This window comes from Scyliorhinus torazame, chromosome 2 (assembly GCF_047496885.1).
Source record: "Scyliorhinus torazame isolate Kashiwa2021f chromosome 2, sScyTor2.1, whole genome shotgun sequence".
NCBI lineage: Eukaryota > Metazoa > Chordata > Chondrichthyes > Carcharhiniformes > Scyliorhinidae > Scyliorhinus > Scyliorhinus torazame.
The window spans coordinates 325,338,371-325,356,846 of NC_092708.1; the positions used below are offsets into that span (position 1 = coordinate 325,338,371).

General features: G+C 39.7%; 1 protein-coding gene across 1 annotated transcript; it reads right to left on the minus strand.

The window, feature by feature from the left end:
• Positions 1-781: 781 nt before the first annotated feature.
• Positions 782-17,193, minus strand: psmc6 (proteasome 26S subunit, ATPase 6). The gene is made up of 14 exons (XM_072489740.1): positions 17,015-17,193; positions 12,629-12,708; positions 12,502-12,541; positions 12,360-12,412; positions 8,613-8,680; positions 7,777-7,891; positions 7,606-7,693; positions 6,674-6,735; positions 6,432-6,555; positions 6,091-6,152; positions 4,768-4,888; positions 4,583-4,663; positions 1,524-1,595; positions 782-1,309 (listed from the first exon to the last, which is right to left on the minus strand). The coding sequence occupies exons 1-14, from the start codon at positions 17,097-17,099 to the stop codon at positions 1,191-1,193; spliced, it is 1,170 nt and encodes a 389-aa protein (XP_072345841.1). The 5' UTR covers positions 17,100-17,193; the 3' UTR covers positions 782-1,190.
• Between the last annotated feature and the right edge of the window lie 1,283 nt (positions 17,194-18,476).

An 18,476-nucleotide genomic window follows, 5' to 3' on the forward strand; every position in this document is an offset into this window, starting at 1 on the left:
TACCCGAATAGGCGCCGGAATGTGGCGACTAGGAGATTTTCACAGTAACTTCATTGCCGTGTTAATGTAAGCCTACTTGTGACAATAATAAGGATTATTATAAAGACTATGAAAAGCATGTCCTCTCACTCTGTGAGAATTTGACAGTGTCCCAGTTATCCAAAACGCTTGAAAGAAAATGGAAATTGAATTCTCAAAACTTCATTTCAGACAAATGACTACATTTATTAAATGCTGTTGAGTATTTAAAAACTGTGCAGAGAGAAAACATCTGTGATCATCAGCACTTCTGATCGTAATTTCTTTATTAACAGTGAAAAAACATTTTAATCTTTTTTTTAAGTCACTCACTTCATTTTACTTGTACATATTCATCTAGAACCCATTCTCTTCAGAATAAATGATCAGGCTAAATGAATTCTATCTGTACAAAAGCTGAGAAAGTGAGTAGACATTGAGCCGTGAGTTTGTTTTTCTTTTGTTATGGACATATGTTTTCTATTAAACACTATGAGTTGGCAAACTTACAAAGTGCACTATGGGTAGATGTTCTGTCACAGTGCTTTTGGGACCATGTATTGGAAATTCTGCAGCATCGGTTTCCAATTGTCCATCCTGTCCCACCAGATCCTAGATCTTCGGTCCAGTGCTCACAGTTCTCATGATTGATAAGTCAATGTTCCTGGTTAACGCTACTTGGATTAAAATATCTGACTCATTATGAAAATGCCACAGGAGATTTGCAAGCATTAGGTAAATATTCAACAAATAGCTGGTCACGTTCTTGTAAATTTAAATTTTATTGAGGCCGAGGGAAAATGAATCAAATTGATCAAAAAACGATAAAGTTGTAAATTGAGCAACGCACCACAAAGGCTTCAAGTGTCATTTGGGTACAAGAGAATACATTACATTGTCAAGACAGCCATGTTTCAGTGCTGACATTTACATTTTGGAAACATTTTCAACAAAATATTGTTACCAGCAGCCAAACTATGGCTTAAAAAACAAGTCATTACATATATAATGCAGCAGAACACCAAGGTTTGTGGTCACCTACTGTCTGCGGCATAGTATTATATAATAGTAATGATTTACTGTATAGAACCACCATCAGATTCCTCTCTTTTGTATGCAAATTAAATCCCTTTAAAACTGTACAATTACAGTTAACTGGGGGGAGGACTATTTTATACGGGTTTGTAGTCAAGCTTGGATTCTAGCTTCTTAGAGTCAGCAACTTTGCGAACAGCCTTCATAAAGTCTTCCTGGATAACATAGTCACGATCAGCACGGATTGCAAACATACCTGATTAAGAAAAGTTTGAAAATAATATTTATTTTCATATCACAAGAGAAAGCAAATGATGTTCCAAAATGGGCAAAACATTACACAATTAAGTGCAAAATAATTTCACATTTGTATATAGGTAAAAATATGTATATATATATATATATATATATATATATAAAAAAATATATTTCAATGGCTATTCAAAAGTTGAAATGACTTCCAAATATACCTGCTTCGGTGCAAACATTTCTCAAATCTGCACCGTTAAATCCATCCGACAGCTTCACAACTGCTTCATAATCTGTAAGATTAACCAAAAGATGCACTAGCTTGAATAAATTTAATGATATGAATCAATTCACAAAGTGTAGATAAAGTCACCATTAAAAGTGAATTACAAAAAGTTGTTTTCCTCTATTTGGTCCTGAACTGTCAGCCAATCACATGTAGCCATTCGGTTGGATTTGATGAGTTGCTGTACTCTCCTGCCCTGCAGCCCTCAACAGGGCATTGGATGGTTCAGGGAGAGATTTCCTGCATTTCATGAGACTCCCGCCTTTAAACACCCTGGCTGGGAGCATAAAATCTAGCTCATTATATATTGCAAGATTTCTGTAAGTATTAAATATATGGCAATCATACTATTTATTTAAAGAATGGGGTGTGTTTTTAAAGTGTGTTACGCTTATTTATCATAGATGAGCGTTATCCTTCATTTCTAACTTAACCTTAAGGGATAAAAGTGGATAAAAGTGTAAATGGCTTCCTTCCTTTCCGATTACATAAATGATACAAAATCTGTCTCTGGATATGAAACGATCAATTTTTGGTTGAAACAAGGCACCTACTCTGTCCTGATAGCAAGGTTTATTATACTGTATTTTTAAAAAGTATTTTAAGTACAGGACACAAACCATATCCCTGTATCATACAAATGGTAGTCAAAACCATTTTATCTCTCATCAGGTCCAAAAGATGCATAAATGCTTCATGGTGCTGCAACCCATGTGATAACGGACTAATACAAATTGTCATTAAATATACAGTGTAGTGAAAGATTTTACAAACTGTGGCCCTATCTTGAAGTCTGCACAGAGCTGAACATTCTGCATGTAATTAGCAGATGGGTCCGAGTCCTTAAAGAGTATGTAATCACTAACAGGAGTGAAATAGTGTGTGCTTAAAACCTGAAAACGTAGCGGCAGTTTCTGTTGTTCTTCTACATATTGGATTACATGGTGGAACACAAATAGACACTTGTAAGGGATATAGTCTGCTTTTCCATGCTAGATAGTGGGAAACTCAGCAGACTGCCTTTTCATGTCTCTTTCTCATCTTATATTCCACATGCCAAGTTGATCCAAGGCACAGAAGATGGAAAACCTGTCACTTGGTTTAATTGTTTAAAACAGACAGAAGGACAAGAGCTTGGCAAGGTGTATAATCTAATATGTGACATGCAAAAGTATTGTCACTTTTTAATTTTCATACATAATTACCAAACATTCACCTTAGCTATCAATTTAAAAAAACAAAGTTATCAAAACCTGACAAGGAGTGAGGTATCATTGGTAAAACACTGACAGGTGGTGCAGCTCATAAGTAATATCGCAGTAGCGTTATTATGTTGCTCCATAATTTCAAATAGGGATGACGTACACAGTACTCTGTAGCCATTGATCTAAGAAAATCGTAATCATTTGTCTTGTAGGCAAACAGAGCATCCAAAATACACAAAACATGTCCCATGAGCTCACACAGAGATAATGGGCACGATCTAACAAAAAAGAAAAAAAAAAAAGAGTTCATTCTGGGTGGGATTAGAAAGGTCGTTCCCAGCACGTTACGCCAGGAACAACCCCGCTATCTAACAACATTCTGTTTTCTGTTGCATTTCCTGCATTGAGGAGCTCTGCTCGCCAATAAAGGAAGAGATTGGGACGCTGTCCTGATCTCAAGAGCCACCAATGTGACCCCCAGACCACGTCAATGCTCCAACTCACTGTTGGGGGGTCCTTGAGCCCCCTGCTCCCTATCCCATAAGGGCAGGGCTCCCCCAGGCCCAATCCCCAACACCGGTAAAATACCAGTTTGGCAGTGCCATCCATGCCCAGAGGCCAACCACGGATCCCGCCCATTAGATCTCGCTAAGTACCGAGCCCAGAGTCAGGTGCGGCCGTTAGATCATGCCCAATGTATTTTGCTTGAAGTATGATGACTGATCAGGAATTCTGAGAACTCCCTTTTCTTATTTGAATAATGCTACAGAAAATCAATAGAAGTGTCAAAACATTCCTGCACCAACATCCCCATTCTTCCAGCTATTCTCCACCCCAGATACTCAGTCCCACCAAAAGAAATTCACAATTAAAACACTTGTCTGTCATTGAGCTGAAAGCATACTCAAGAGGCGAGTCTTCAACTTGTGACATCACAGGGAGAGTGGCTTGGCCAAGATTGTGTCATGCCATTAGGGCTGCCCGCTTACCTCACAAATGGATCCACCCCGCAGACGCGAGGGCAAATTCCCACTGAAGCCAACGAAAAAAGTAGGCATGTCCTTTTAAAAACAGTCAGCAGCATACAGCTTTGCTCTGCCACTGACTGCAAGAAACAGGTCTTGTCTTCAGGAATGTTTATGATTCTAAAGGTATTACTGCAGTACACATTTTTTTAAAACACAGAGTTCAACTAACAATAACATTTCACAAAAAAATGTACTCAACATCAAATGGCTATTTTTTTCCCCATTGAATGGATTTTAAGACATTTGCATTGCAAAAGTCACAGATGCTGATCTTGGCCATGGAGCTGAATTATTCATCCCAGTTTTAGGTTATACCAATTTCAGCAACATACTGGAACCTTAGCAAGCTCTATCATATAATGACTGGACAGAGGTTCATTATTAAACCATAACACATTAATTCTGTAATCAGCCATAATACAAAAGATTTTAATTGCATTAGAATCCTATATCATTGGGCGGCACGGATTGTGCAGTGGTTAGCACTGCTGCCGCACAACGCTGAGGACCCGGGTTCGATCCTCGCCCCGTGTAACTGTTTGTCTGAAGTTTGAAATTCTCCCCATGTCTCCGTGGGTCTCACTCCAACAAACCCAAAGATGTACAGGGTAGGTAGATTGGCCATGTTAAATTGCCCTTTAATTGGAAAAAATGAATTGGGTACTCTAAATTTTTTTTTAAAAAAAAAGAATCCTCTATCATTTGCACTTTTAAATAAATTTGGTTCACATATGCAAAAAAGGTGGAAGATCTTAGCATACCTATTTCACCATGCTTTGTGATGGGACTAGCATGGATCTTCAGAATATCCAATCTTGCTTGCTCATTTGGAAGTTCAATATCTAGAAGCGCAGATATTAATAATATTTAGTTACATTGTTTTGCAATATTTTGTTTCGACATAATGTGTTCCCTAAAACAATCTCAACTTCGACATGATACTTACGAATCTTTCTATCAAGTCTGCCAGGACGCAACAAAGCAGGATCCAAAGTATCTGGTCTGTTTGTAGCCATTATCATTTTAACTCTATGTAGAGTATCAAAGCCATCCATTTGATTCAGCAGCTACAAAGTAATGCAGTTAGGTCATCAATTTTGTCCAGGATACAAGTACTTAGCCTCAGTCATACAGACACAAATGCCACTCTTTCATGTAGTAGTACAAAATGGTCTCTTTTACCATATATACAAAATGACTTTATACAAATGATGATTATTTTACATAACCAGGATTGTGTGACTTCATAAGTGTCTGGACTTGAGCAGCAGACATGTGATTCACCATTTCAAGGATACAATTAAATAAACTACAAACTCTGATACATGTTGTGGTAGGGGAGGGATTTTGCCACAAAAATCCTTCTACAGCCACAGTCCTGGAATAGCAACTACCTAGATAATATTTTCTTACGTAGGGAGGTTGGTTAGTTCGGTTTGCTGGACAGCTGGTTTGTGATGCAGAGTGATGCCAACAGCACTGGTCCAATTCCCGTGCCGGCTGAGATTACCATGAGATTACCATGTCCCTCGCCTGAGGTGTGGTGACCCTCAGGTTAAATGACCACCAGTCAGCTCTCTCTTTCTCAAAGTGGAAGCAGTTGTGGTCCTGTGGGACTTTGGCAACTTTCACTTTCTTACGTGGGGATACTCAGTCATAAATGAGGATGACTAGTGAAGTATAACTGTTTCAAAGGTTTGGCTTAGCTGCAGGTACAGTTGTTCATCAACTCATAATTTAAGGAAACACAATAGAGATGCTATACAAGTAGGGGATACAGATCGGAGGCCACAATAAGATCTGCTATCATCTTATTGACTGGCGGAGTAGGCCCGAGGAGTCTACAACCGCTCCTAATTTGTATGTTCATATACACAAGAATAATGAATGTCATGCAGAGGAGGGTAGGAAGGAAAATGTGTTGATGGGCTGCTTCTTTCATCTATTTATCTTTATCTGCTGAAATCTCAAATTCTAGGATTATTACGTTCAGTAAAATTTTTAATTATAAATTTTGTCTGATCCTTATTACCTGCATTAAATGACAATTTGCAAAAGACTGCCAACAGAAATTCTATCATGTTCAAGTGGTTTTCAAGTATTTGTCAGATATTACAAGTCAGGTTATCGGCTCTGCTTATAAATTAAGTTGAATTAATGGGTCATGTGACCGGTGCTGAAGTCTGCCTGCAGCAAAATCTGGGTGGTTCAATTCATTATTGGCAATGCACATCTCCAATATTTTAAATCAGAAATATGATGCCCTTACCTCCATAAGGGTTCTCTGAATCTCCCTGTCAGCTGAGGTGCCTTCAGAGAAACGACGACCACCTGCAAAATAGTGATTGTAGCACCTTTTATCGCAGGTTTAAGATTCAGTTTAACTTTGAGATGAGGCAAGTAATTTCTAAAGAGGCAAAGCAAGAGCATCACACTTCAAAAGTTAAAAAAAAAGCTAAGCTTTAGAATAATTTCATTGTGTAATGGAGCACCACAGGTGGAATCAAAGATGATTGTTGTAACATGATTTTGCATTGAAATGAAAATTAAACTGCAAATCTTGCTACAAATTAATTATTTGAATTGAAAAGGCAGAGGAAGCAAGCTTACCAATAGCATCTATCTCATCCATAAAAATTATACATGGTTGATGATCCCTGGCGTAGTTGAACATCTCTCTGATTAAACGAGCACTTTCACCAATGTACTTATCAACAATGGAGCTGGAAACGACCTATTAAAAAAAGTTCAAAATCTTCAATTTCACAAATGAATGAATTTTCCTCGCTAACATTCATTACTATACGTTATTTTCAAAACAGGCCAACAAGTTAGATTTTTCTCGAACATACCTTTAAGAAATTGCAGTCTAACTGACTAGCAACAGCTCTTGCTAACAGTGTTTTCCCTGTACCTGAAAAAGATAAAGATCACATACATTTTTTTCCTTGGAAAATATATAATTTCTTAAACCTATTTTCTCCCTATTATTGCATGATTTGTGTGTTTGTCAATTCAAACCTCTTTTATTCATGAAAAAAATATTTAAAGATTTTTTTTCCTGCTACACATCACTTTGCAGCTGAAATGACCGTCTAAAAACATTTGGTCTCTTCTCTTGGCTAACTGTTAGGGTTGGTATTGGATGACTCATCCTCCAATATCTATTCTCCTACAAAGACGTGCACAGTTGGTGGGAATCTGGATCTCACTGCCAGAAAGGGTGGAGACGGGAACCTTTATAACATTTAAAAAGCATTTAGATGAGCACTTGAAATGCCACAGTATACCAAGCTACTGACCAAATGCTGGAAAATGGGATTAGAATCGGTAAGGTGCTTGATGGCCGACACAGACACGATTACAACACCTCTTTCTGTGCTGTAAAGGTCTATGACTCTATGGTACATGAATAGTTTCAGGTGGGCTAAAGCAACAATATGGTTCTCTGCTCTACCATTTGGGGTGGGGGGGGAAGAATATCCATAGAATTACTTGTATTGTGAGATAAATTGTACGAGTTATAAGAGTCAACTAATATTCTTACATCTAGACATGAATGGCAACTTCAACAATGACATGACTGTTTAGGTCATTTACAGAACCTCCCTAAAATAAATTCACAACTCTCAACCAGGAATAACACTTCCCAATAATAAGGTGGTAGGATTATTTAAATATTACAAAATATGCATTCATTTCAATTTCATACAATAGGATAACAGGATAGATTTCTAACTACTCAAAAGTAATTTCATTAAAACATCCAAGTGTAGTTGTTTACCTGGCGGTCCGTAAAGTAGGCATCCTTTTGGTGGAATGATTCCTACACGCTGGAACAGTTCCGGGTTTGTAAGTGGCAGCTCTATAACCTGCAATCACAGAACAGTTTCAACTTAAGCAAAACAGCTTTACAGAACACAGTTCAATATTTCTCTAAAATTTTGTAACACACCTCTCTCAATTCCCTAATTTGTTCAGCCAATCCACCAATCTCAGAGTAAGTAACATTTCCTGGATCTTCATGGGACATGTTATACACCAATGGATCCACTTCTCTTGGCAAATACCTGTTACACAAGTACAATATATTTATAACTTCCCAATGGTACAACGGATTAGACTGTAGCCACAGAGTTATTTATATATATTTCTTTTGACAACAAAACGTGTTCATTCTACCGTACGTTATTAAGGAGCATTTTTATGATTATAGAATGGTGACGGTTAAAGATTTTGTTTTGTATTTTGGCTTGAGCCTGGTGGAATAACATTCATAAATATAATAATAATCACTTATTGTCACAAGTAGGCTTCAACGAAGTTACTGTGAAAAGCCCCTAGTCACCACATTCTGACGCCTGTTCGGGGAGGCCGGTACGGGAATTGAACCCGCGCTGCTGGCCTTGTTCTGCACTTGTATTAAGTGCTGGCCTTGTTCTGCACTTATTATTATATTCATGAATGTTATTCCACCATGCTCAAGCCAAAATTCAAAACAAAATCTTTAACCATCACCATTCTCAATCCCCAAAATGCTCCTTAATAATGTACGGTAGAATGAACACGTTTTGTTGTTAAAAAAAAATTATACCGAGAGGAAACACCACCATTTACCAACAAATGACCAGGCATTAAAAAAATACGTATTCACGAATAGCAGGTGGACCAGATAAAATCTATCAGGCTATCATGCAAGGGCCTCTAGTTGATATTCTTAAAATACTGCAATATTCCATAATAGAGCTTAATTTTTATTACTGAACAAAAGGCTTACATTACAACACCTACCTCATTATAGTCAGAGTTGTCATATCCAGGGCAACTCTAGTACCAGGTTTTAACTTGCTTTTTTCAAGCTGCATTTGTGAAACAAAGAAAACAGATCAGAAAATGCAAATTTCTTTTTTTTTTTATGGCTTCTGTTTAAAAAAAAAAATCAGTAAGCAAATCCCTCCTTACGATTATGGTACAGTGAAATGCCAGGAGGTGCTTAACTTGGTTAGAAGCACAATATGAATAAAAATATTTCTTGTTTCTCATAAAATCATTATGGAGCCTTTTGCATCATATTTAGTTCCAGGGATTACAGTTACACGGATAGACTGGAGAAAATTTGCTTTTTCTCTTGTGAGCAAAGAAATCCAAGAGAATTGTTTACAATCACGGAGGGCTTAAATCCGGAAAATAAAAATAAATTGTTTTCAATAGCCGAATGTTGAACAACAGCCGGAGGGTACAGATTTAAGATGGCTGGTACAAACATCAGAAGCGACATGACAAGAAAAGCGTGGTTAATATTTGGAATGCCCCGCCTGATGGGGTAGTGAATACAGATTCAATAGTAGACTTTGGGATTTGGACAAATGCTTGAAACAGCAAAGGTTGCAGGGATAGCGGGAAAGAGATGGGGAGTGAGGCTGGCTGGATTGCTCTTTAAAAGAGCTGGTGCAGACTCGACAGACCGACTGGCCTTCTTGTGTTGTACTATTCCTTGATTTTATGATCCATTGCCTTTGCATGTTCCAAGAGATGCACAAGATATTTTATATTGAAATAAGACCAAATCTTTAATACATGGATCATCTTAACCATGTTGCCATCATTAGCGCATCCACTTAAGCACAGCATTTTGTAATGCAGCCGTGGTTCCTAATATTTCTCATCCCACTGTTTCAATCAGCTCACCGCATTTATAATATTACAATATTGGTCAGTTTTAGAAGTCATCCATCCCATACGGACCTTTAACTTTAAAACAATAAATTAGGCACAAGATTTTCTGGACAAATATTCAAAGAAAGTGATTATTGGAATTTTACCTGGACTACTTCCATTGTATATATTCCACATCACTAATATGTCCAGGTAGTATTTAGCTACAACAGAAAGTTTCTTTTAAATAAGTTCAAGGCTAAAACTTCTAGATTACGAGACAATTAAACAAAGGACATGTTCTATGCCTGCATAGTTCAGATCCAAAAGAAAAACATAATTTATTTCAACATTTGTGCATGCAAAATAAGGCAAAAGTAGAGTTCAGAAGATAGACAGTTATCAAATAGAGAGACACACAATTGCATATAGAAAATAACTTTACATTAATATCCTGATGGCACAATGATCGTTTGATATTTTTGATATAGTCGGTACATTTACAGATTAATAGAAGCAATTGGGTTAGGGAGAGAGAAAGGAGTGAAAGCAAATCAAGGTATTTGGCAGGAAATAAATCTGACTCAATTAATAACAACTAGTATTTAAATACAACACACTCACTAAATTTGTTATGAGTGTCCTGCTGATTTCAATGTGCAATACCTTTAAATAGTTTGAATGGCAACAATTATACAGTATCTTACAGGGAACAGCATGAGTGTACTCTGTGTGGTACAGGCATGTAACCTAGCAGGAAAAATGTTCATATGTCCCAGGACACTTCACAGGTTGCTGTTAAACTAAACAAGATTTAATATCTATCCACATAAAGAGGTCGGAGCTTGGTCAAAGGGGGAGGCTTTAAAGGAGGAAAAATAGAGAAGAGGAAATTCCAGAGCTGAGGGCCCAGAAAGCTTGCAGAGGAAGATGCAGGGTTAAAGTAAGGCAGTGAATTGATTTGGGATAGCTTTCATTAAAAGCTCGCATATAAATGATTAAACAAGCAGATTCCATGCTGTAAATATCTACAATTCTATCACTAATAAGAATCAGAATATTGGCAACCCTTTTATATTACATCACAATAGACACTATATAACGCCCACAGAAATGTCCTAACAAGAAAGAAAAAGATACAGAATCAGGATATCAGAAATATTTACAACGGCAAAATCTAATTTGTTGAAAATTTTCAATTTTTTCAGTTTCTTGATATAATTAAGAAAGGAAATATTTTAAGAATCACATCTCACGGCTCGCTATTTAATGCCTCATTTGCACAAAATTCACCAATGCCAGTCGTGCTATTTTTACGGCAGCAAGTTTTAAAATCATTACGCTATTTCACTCGTACGGCACAGCTGACTCAAGTCAGACTATATCAATACCTTCCTCCAAATGATTTTGATGGAATTTTTGGACTCATCTACTTCACAATGTTGCTTTAGTACAAAAATTATCACACCAGATAGTTGGTCTTTTCTCTAAAATGTCTACTGATGTATTACCAAGAACTAATTATCAAAGTTCTGTGTGTAAACGGATTGACCGCCCATAAGGGGGACAGGCAGGAAAGTGGAGTTATGGCCACAATCAAATCAGCTATAATCTTATTGAATGGCAGAGCAAACTTGATGGGCCAAATGGTCTTTCTTGCACCTATTTCGTCTTATATGAAAAACCGTTGTAAAATGGCAGGGTGGCTTCTCAATGGCAAAGGCTACAGAGAAAAGGATGAATGTTACAAGGTTATGACAAGGTTTGGGGCTGCACAGTGGCAAGCACTGCTGCCTCACAGCACCAGAAACCCAGGTTCGATTCCAACCTCGGGTGACTGTCTGTGTGGAGTTTGCGCGTTCTCCCAGTGTCTGCGTGGGTTTCCACCATGTGCTCCGGTTTCCTCCCACGGTCCAAAGATGTGGTTAGGTGGATTGGCCATGATAAATTGTCCCTTGGTGGGGTTACAGGGATAGGATGAAGAATTGGCCTGGTAGGGTGCCCTTTCAGAGGGCCGTTGCAGACTCGATGGGCCGAATGGCCTCCTTCTGCACTGTAGGGATTCTATGATTCCTGAAAATAAACACGGAGATGATACGTTGTTTACACAAGTAGTATTCCAAAAGCAATATGATCGCTAAGGTTACCTGAAAGGTCAACTGCCTAGAACTGGAAGAAGAACTCAACCTACCTGTTTGGCTTTTTTAGTCTCTTTGTTGACCGGCTCACAATGATATTGAAAAAGATCTCTCTAATGAATAAACCTATTTGGTAATTCAGCTTGAATAAAATGTCTGCTAAGAGATATAACTAACTGTTATGCTAAACTTTCACAGCAAGAGCAACCTTTGGAGAATTTGGTCCCTGTTGTATAATACAACAAACATGATATCTTAGAGCGGCACGGTGGTGCAGTGGCTGCCTCACAGCGCCAAGGACCCGGGCTTAATCCCAGCCACGGATCACTGTTCGAACATTCTTCCCATGTCTACGTGGGTCTCACCCCACAACCCAAAGATGTGCAGGGTAGGTGGATTGACCATGCTAAATTGCCCCTTAATTGGATTTTTAAAAAAAATCATGGTACCACCTCAAATTTCTTATCGAATAATGAATGATTTCCCCGCCTGAGGCAGAGGTCATAAGGACAATTGTCACATCCCAACTCCGGCATTACCTAATTCAGTACAGACAAGGAACTATAGTTTAGACTATCTTTACCGACTTAGCCATACGGTTCCAGGTGGCAGTGGAGCGTGTAGCTGACAACTTAGCAACTCTATTCTTTCTCCTTTATTAAATTAATTAAACAAAACAAACGCCCCCGGAGGTATATGGGGGTAAATGGATGGTTCAAACAGTGTACAATCTTGAATACTTTACCTGCCGTCGACAGCCAACAACATATCGTGGTCCATTTGTAGCCTTCACAATAACTACACAGGAAAAAAAAGATCATTTTAATTGCTTTGTTATGCCGGTTAAGGTGAATTGCAGTCACCAGCAATTAAGCTGCAACACTTACATTTCTCTTCTGTAAGCTGTTTCAGCACTTCGCCGACAATCTGAGGAAAACAAATTATTATTAATCTTCAACAGAAACTGCAGCAAAATACCCATTGATATTTGCTGAAAGAATCAGAAACTCTTACCTGTCCCACACTCTGAAGAGCTTTGAGGTCATTTTCAGATTTTTCATACTGCTTGGTAAGTTCCTTCAGTTGTTCTCTTACTGTATACAGGTAAAAGGTTTGCACTTTAATTTTGCAAGATTGACAGACTAACAAGGCGGCACTCCAGTAATTTCTTTACAGCACAGGTGGAGGCAACATGATCTTCATGTCTGTGTCGGTTCTTTGGTAGAGTTATCCAATTAATCCCACTCTCCTGCTCTTTCCCCATAAACAAATATTTCAAGGACATCTAATTTTTTCTAGAAAAATTAATATTGAATCTGCTAACATCCTTTCAGATAGTGCACAGCGCATGCCTGTTCACACAATTCGGTAGGTAAAAATAAAAAGCATATATCACATCTTTTTTTTTTTGCCAATCACCTTAAATCTACATCCTCTAGTTAGCAACCCTTAATTGGAAACAGGATTTCTTTAAGTACCCTATCAAATTCCCATGATTTTGAACACCTTATCGAATCTCTTCTTAACCACTCTCTCCAAGCAGCACTTCAGTCTCTCTATATCACAAGTAACATTTACGCCACACGTGATCAATGACCATCTCCACTAAGAGATAATCAAATCATCTCCCCATGTCATTCAACAGCATTACCATCGCTTGACATTCGACTGCGTTACCATCGCCATGTCCTCTGCCATCAACATCCTAGGGTGGCCACTGACCAAAAGTTAATTGGACCAGCCACATAAATACCATGACTATCAGAGCAGATCAGAGGCTGGGAATCCTGTAGCGGGTAACTCATCTCCTGACTCCCCGAAGTTTGTCCACCATCTACAAGGCACAAGTCAGGAGTATGATGGAATAATCTCTACTGGCCTGGATGAGTGCAGCTCTAACAACATTCAAGAAGCTCAACACCATGTAGGACATTGCAGCCCTCTTGATCTGTACCCACTGCAGCAACTTGCCAAACCTCCTTCAGCAGCATCTTCCAAACCCCCAACCTCGATTGGGGGGGGGTGTCAGAGTAATTATTAGCATATCACTGCCAGAACTATCCAAAGTTATCTATTGTAAATCGCTTCTGTAGGATGGTTCCCAGCACAGCGCAATTGCCATGGGAAATTAGCACTTCAGGGCAATTGCAGCATAAACCCTTACCTGGAAACTTCCCAGAGGGATTCCAAAACACAGCTTTGGGGTAATCCCAAATCCAACACTTGGGCCGGGTGACAGGCCATTGCTCTTAAACATTCAGGTTTAAGCACATTAGCACAGTGGTTAGCACAGCTGCTTCACAGCTCCAGGGTCCCAGGTTCGATTCCCGGCTTGGGTCACTGTCTGTGTGGAGTCTGCAAGTTCTCCCCGTGTGCGCGTGGGTTTCCTCCGGGTGCTCCGGTTTCCTCCCACAAGTCCAAAGATGTGCAGGTTAGGTGGATTGGCCATGCTAAATTGCCCTTAGTGTCCAAAAGGTTAGGTGGGGTTACTGGGGTAGGGTGGAGGCGTGCAAACTCGATGGGCCGAATGGCCTCCTTCTGCACTGTGGATTCTATGATTCTAAGTAGGACTTACAAAACATTACAAACATGTTTAGGATTTAGGCTCATTTAAAAATAACTTTCATCTCATTCTAACTCTCTTGCTGAGATTTTTATCTAATCTTCATTCAGTTCTCAAGTTAGGGAAGGATAATATATGCGGGCCTAACCAGTGATACCCACATCTCATGAAAGAATAAAAGGTTTCCCCTACATCTATAAATCTCCAGTTAAATGGGGTAGCAAGCAACACCTCTCGAGGTCTTACATTACAGTAGAGATGTTCTCAAGATATAGCAGAACTGTTCCTACCCACCAATTATGGTGTTTGTGAATTGGATGGTACATTAGTCAAAATCTCTCGTCAGTGGGAGAAAGCATTGCAGAAGTAGCAAAGATCTGAAGACAATAGATTTTACAATATTATGCAACATAGTTTGCTACAAGTTTTCTATGATATTAAATATGACAACTGTTCCTTCCCTTTTAATATACGAAGCATGAAGCCATACAAAATCTGATCAAAAGATTCAAACCCGAATATAACTAAATAGTTTTGTGGAATATTTCACAGGAAACAAAAATTATTCATGAGTTATTATTTTTCCATAAATTAATTTAAAGGCTATCTTCTTCGTGAAAATATGTTTAAAGAAATTAAAAGCTTGCTTAAACAGGATAATTGTATTGTATTGGTGCAATATGTAAAAAATTGGCCATGCTAAATTGCCCTTAGTGTCCAAAAGGTTAGGTGGGGTTACTGGGGTAGGGTGGAGGCGTGCAAACTCGATGGGCCGAATGGCCTCCTTCTGCACTGTGGATTCTATGATTCTAAGTAGGACTTACAAAACATTACAAACATGTTTAGGATTTAGGCTCATTTAAAAATAACTTTCATCTCATTCTAACTCTCTTGCTGAGATTTTTATCTAATCTTCATTCAGTTCTCAAGCAATTTCCATGTAGAGCATATTGCTATCACAAAAAGCAAAACACTGCTGTTGCTGGCAATCGGAAACAAAAAAATTCATTAATTTGGCTGTCTACTTCAGATACTGACTGGCCTGATATTCCCAGTACTTTCTATTTTCATACATTGTCTGGCTAATATATGGCATTATTATTGGGTACAAAACATATTTTAAAAATGTCTGATGAAATAGATACAAAATGATCAATTTACATAATGAAACAGCTCAATCACATGAAAATGTATAAATCCTAACATCCCTTCATTCAAAGCAGTTTGTCAATGCATCAAACATTAAAGCAACATCTCAAAATCAAATAAAATATAGATCACTGCATTCAAAACTACATCTTAAGCATAAATAAAAGTAGTCACCATAGTCCCAGATGACCACAGGCTGCTTTCCTGACAGGTGCTAATTCAACCTCAAGATCGGGCAGCACGGTAGCATTGTGGATAGCACAATTGCTTCACAGCTCCAGGGTCCCAGGTTCGATTCCAGCTTGGGTCACTGTATGTGCGGGTCTGCACATCCTCCCAGTGTGTGCGTGGGTTTCCTCCGGGTGCTCCGGTTTCCTCCCACAGTCCAAAGATGTGCAGCTTAGGTGGATTGGCCATGACAAATTGCCCTTAGTGTCCAAAATTGCTCTTAGTGTTGGGTGGGGTTACTGGGTTATGGGGATAGGGTGGAGGTGTTGACCTTGGGTAGGGTGCTCGTTCCAAGAGATGGGCCGAATGGCCTCCTTCTGCACTGTAAATTCTGTGATAATCTGTGAGAGGAACCTTCAGGAATAACCTCAGCTGGGAATTTAACCAATGTTCTGTATCATAAATCAGCCGCCCAGCTGACTGAAATGAAATAAAATGAAAATCGCTTATTGTCACAAGTAGGCTTCAATGAAGTTACTGTGAAAAGCCCCTAGTAGCCACATTTCGGCGCCTGTTCGGGGAGGCAGGTACGGGAATTGAACCGTGCTGCTGGCCTGCCTTAGTCTGCTTTAAAACCCAGCGATTTAGTCCAGTGAGCTAAACCAGCCCGTGAGCTAAACAGACCCTTTACATAAATATCCTGTACTCGACCCACAAAAGCAAGATGGTAAGACTAGTTAAATAGCTTTTAAAGAGTCGACACAAACTTGATGGACCAAAGCCTCCTATTTTATAGAATTCTATGAATTAACGTGTACGATAGACCAACAACTTCTGGGTTCATGGTTTTAATTGCAGAAAATTTGTAATTAACACACCTCAACATCTATCCCATTAATCAAGAGTCAAGTTGTTTTAATGCATTAAGATAAATGAGCATCCCTGGCAAGGCCAAGACATATTTGCCCATCCTTCCACAACAGAATGGCTTGCTGGAACATTTCAGAAGTCAGTTCAGTCAATCACATACAAATAGGCCAGACCAGCTGAAGGCAGTAAATTCATTCCCTAATGGACGTTAGTGAGCATTTGGATTTTTACAACAATCCAGCCGCTTCACTGATACGTTTGGAATTAAATACTAATAGAAATGTATTTGATTAATTGAATTTAAAGTCACCGGGTGCCAGGATGGGATTTGAATACATGACTCCAGATTAGTAGCCCAGGTGTCTGATAGTTGTGATCAACTATTGGCAACTGGGGCTCAGAACAGACCCCGGACACGTCACATCTGAAGCCAGCACTAAATTCCCTACATTTTAGCGAATGAATCGCAGTGAAATCCTGGGGAGTTGGGGCCGGGGCAGGCCCCGGCTCCTGGAGCTTCGATTCACTCGGCCCCGGCTTCATCCAACATGACAAAGCGAGTTGGCGCTGGTTCCGTTCATTCACACAACACGCGGAAGCCGCGTCCGCCCCACAGCCCACGGAATAAGAGTAAAACACGGGAAACGCACACTCTTTCAGACGGCCGTCAATTTCTTTGTGCTCCAGTAATTTCTTCCTATAATCCTGCAGCGCTTTCTCCCTCGGATCCGCCATGTTGATGCTCAGCACCGAGCAGAGCCTGCCGGGACGAGACGAACTGCAGCATTTGACAACGAATCTCCGCCGACGCAAGACTCGACGCGGACCGGCGAAACTCCGTACCTCCGACCGCTCCTGCCACTGGTGGCTGGAGGTATTGTGGCTGTTGTGTGGCTCAGTCCATGCACCTCCTTTGCACAGGCTGTTAAAACCTCCCCAATGACTTCAAAGAATCATAGGGAAACAGCTAAGAAACTGAAAATGCGATGAATGACAGCGAGCATAGATTTCATCTTTGACCAACCTTATTGAATTATTTGAAGGTACTAAAATGGAATATGAAACAGAGTGGCCGAGGAGCAATGTGGGCCGCTGGAAAACTGAGCAGAATAATATCGCCAGTGAAAGTAAGAAAATGTTTACTGATCACTTTGTATCAGTATTTGCAATAGAGAAACAGGATAACATGCTGGACATTCAAAGGAAGCTAATATATATATATATATTTCCAATTGAGGGGCAATTTAGCGTGGCCAATCCACCTAACCTGCACATCTTTCAGGTTGTGGGGGTGAAACCCACACAGACATGGGGAGCATATGCAAACTCGTCACAGACAGTGACCCAGGGCTGGATTCAAACCCAGGTCGTCAGCGCCGTAGTCTCAGTGCTATCCACTGCGCCACCGTGCTGTCCTCTAACCCCCTGTAATGACTTCGGCCAGGTCTTTGAGATTGACCAATTTGAATACGACTTCCCTGATTAGTGGCCCAATCAGGGAACATCTTCTCTGTATATAACAGGGAGTGTCAGATCATCTGCATTCCCAGTGTAAATAGCAAGTGGAATGCACATATTTTGTACTGCTGGCGGTTTGGTTAATAAAAAGAATTCTGGTGAAGGGACTTCTGCCTCTGTGGACTTACTACAACCCCCCACAAAAAAAAAAGTGGTCTTCCCCTGCCTGTGAAGTTCTCACTCCTGAGGGTGCCTGATCATTTCCTGACCTAAAATCTCAGGATTTACTGCACTCCAGTGGCCATCACTCTCATTCACAGGGATGCTGGTAGTCCCGGTAGTGTCCACTGCTGTGTTCTGGCGCTGCTGGGACTGCTAGAGCTGCCTGCCAATCAGATTGTGAAATCTGGCCTCCTATGTTGTTCATCCCAAAGGCCATTTTCATCCCCATATAACATTTTCCACCCCTGGCCCTGCCTCAGCCCATCTACTGCTGAACCCTCATTTGTGCCTTTGTCACCTCCAGTTGGGCTATTGGCCAACTGGCTATTCTCGACCCTCTGTAAGCTTCAACTCAAACTCTGCTGACTGTATTCTCTCCCACATCAATCCCACTCATTCATCACTATTGTGCCACAATGCCTCGGATTTAAA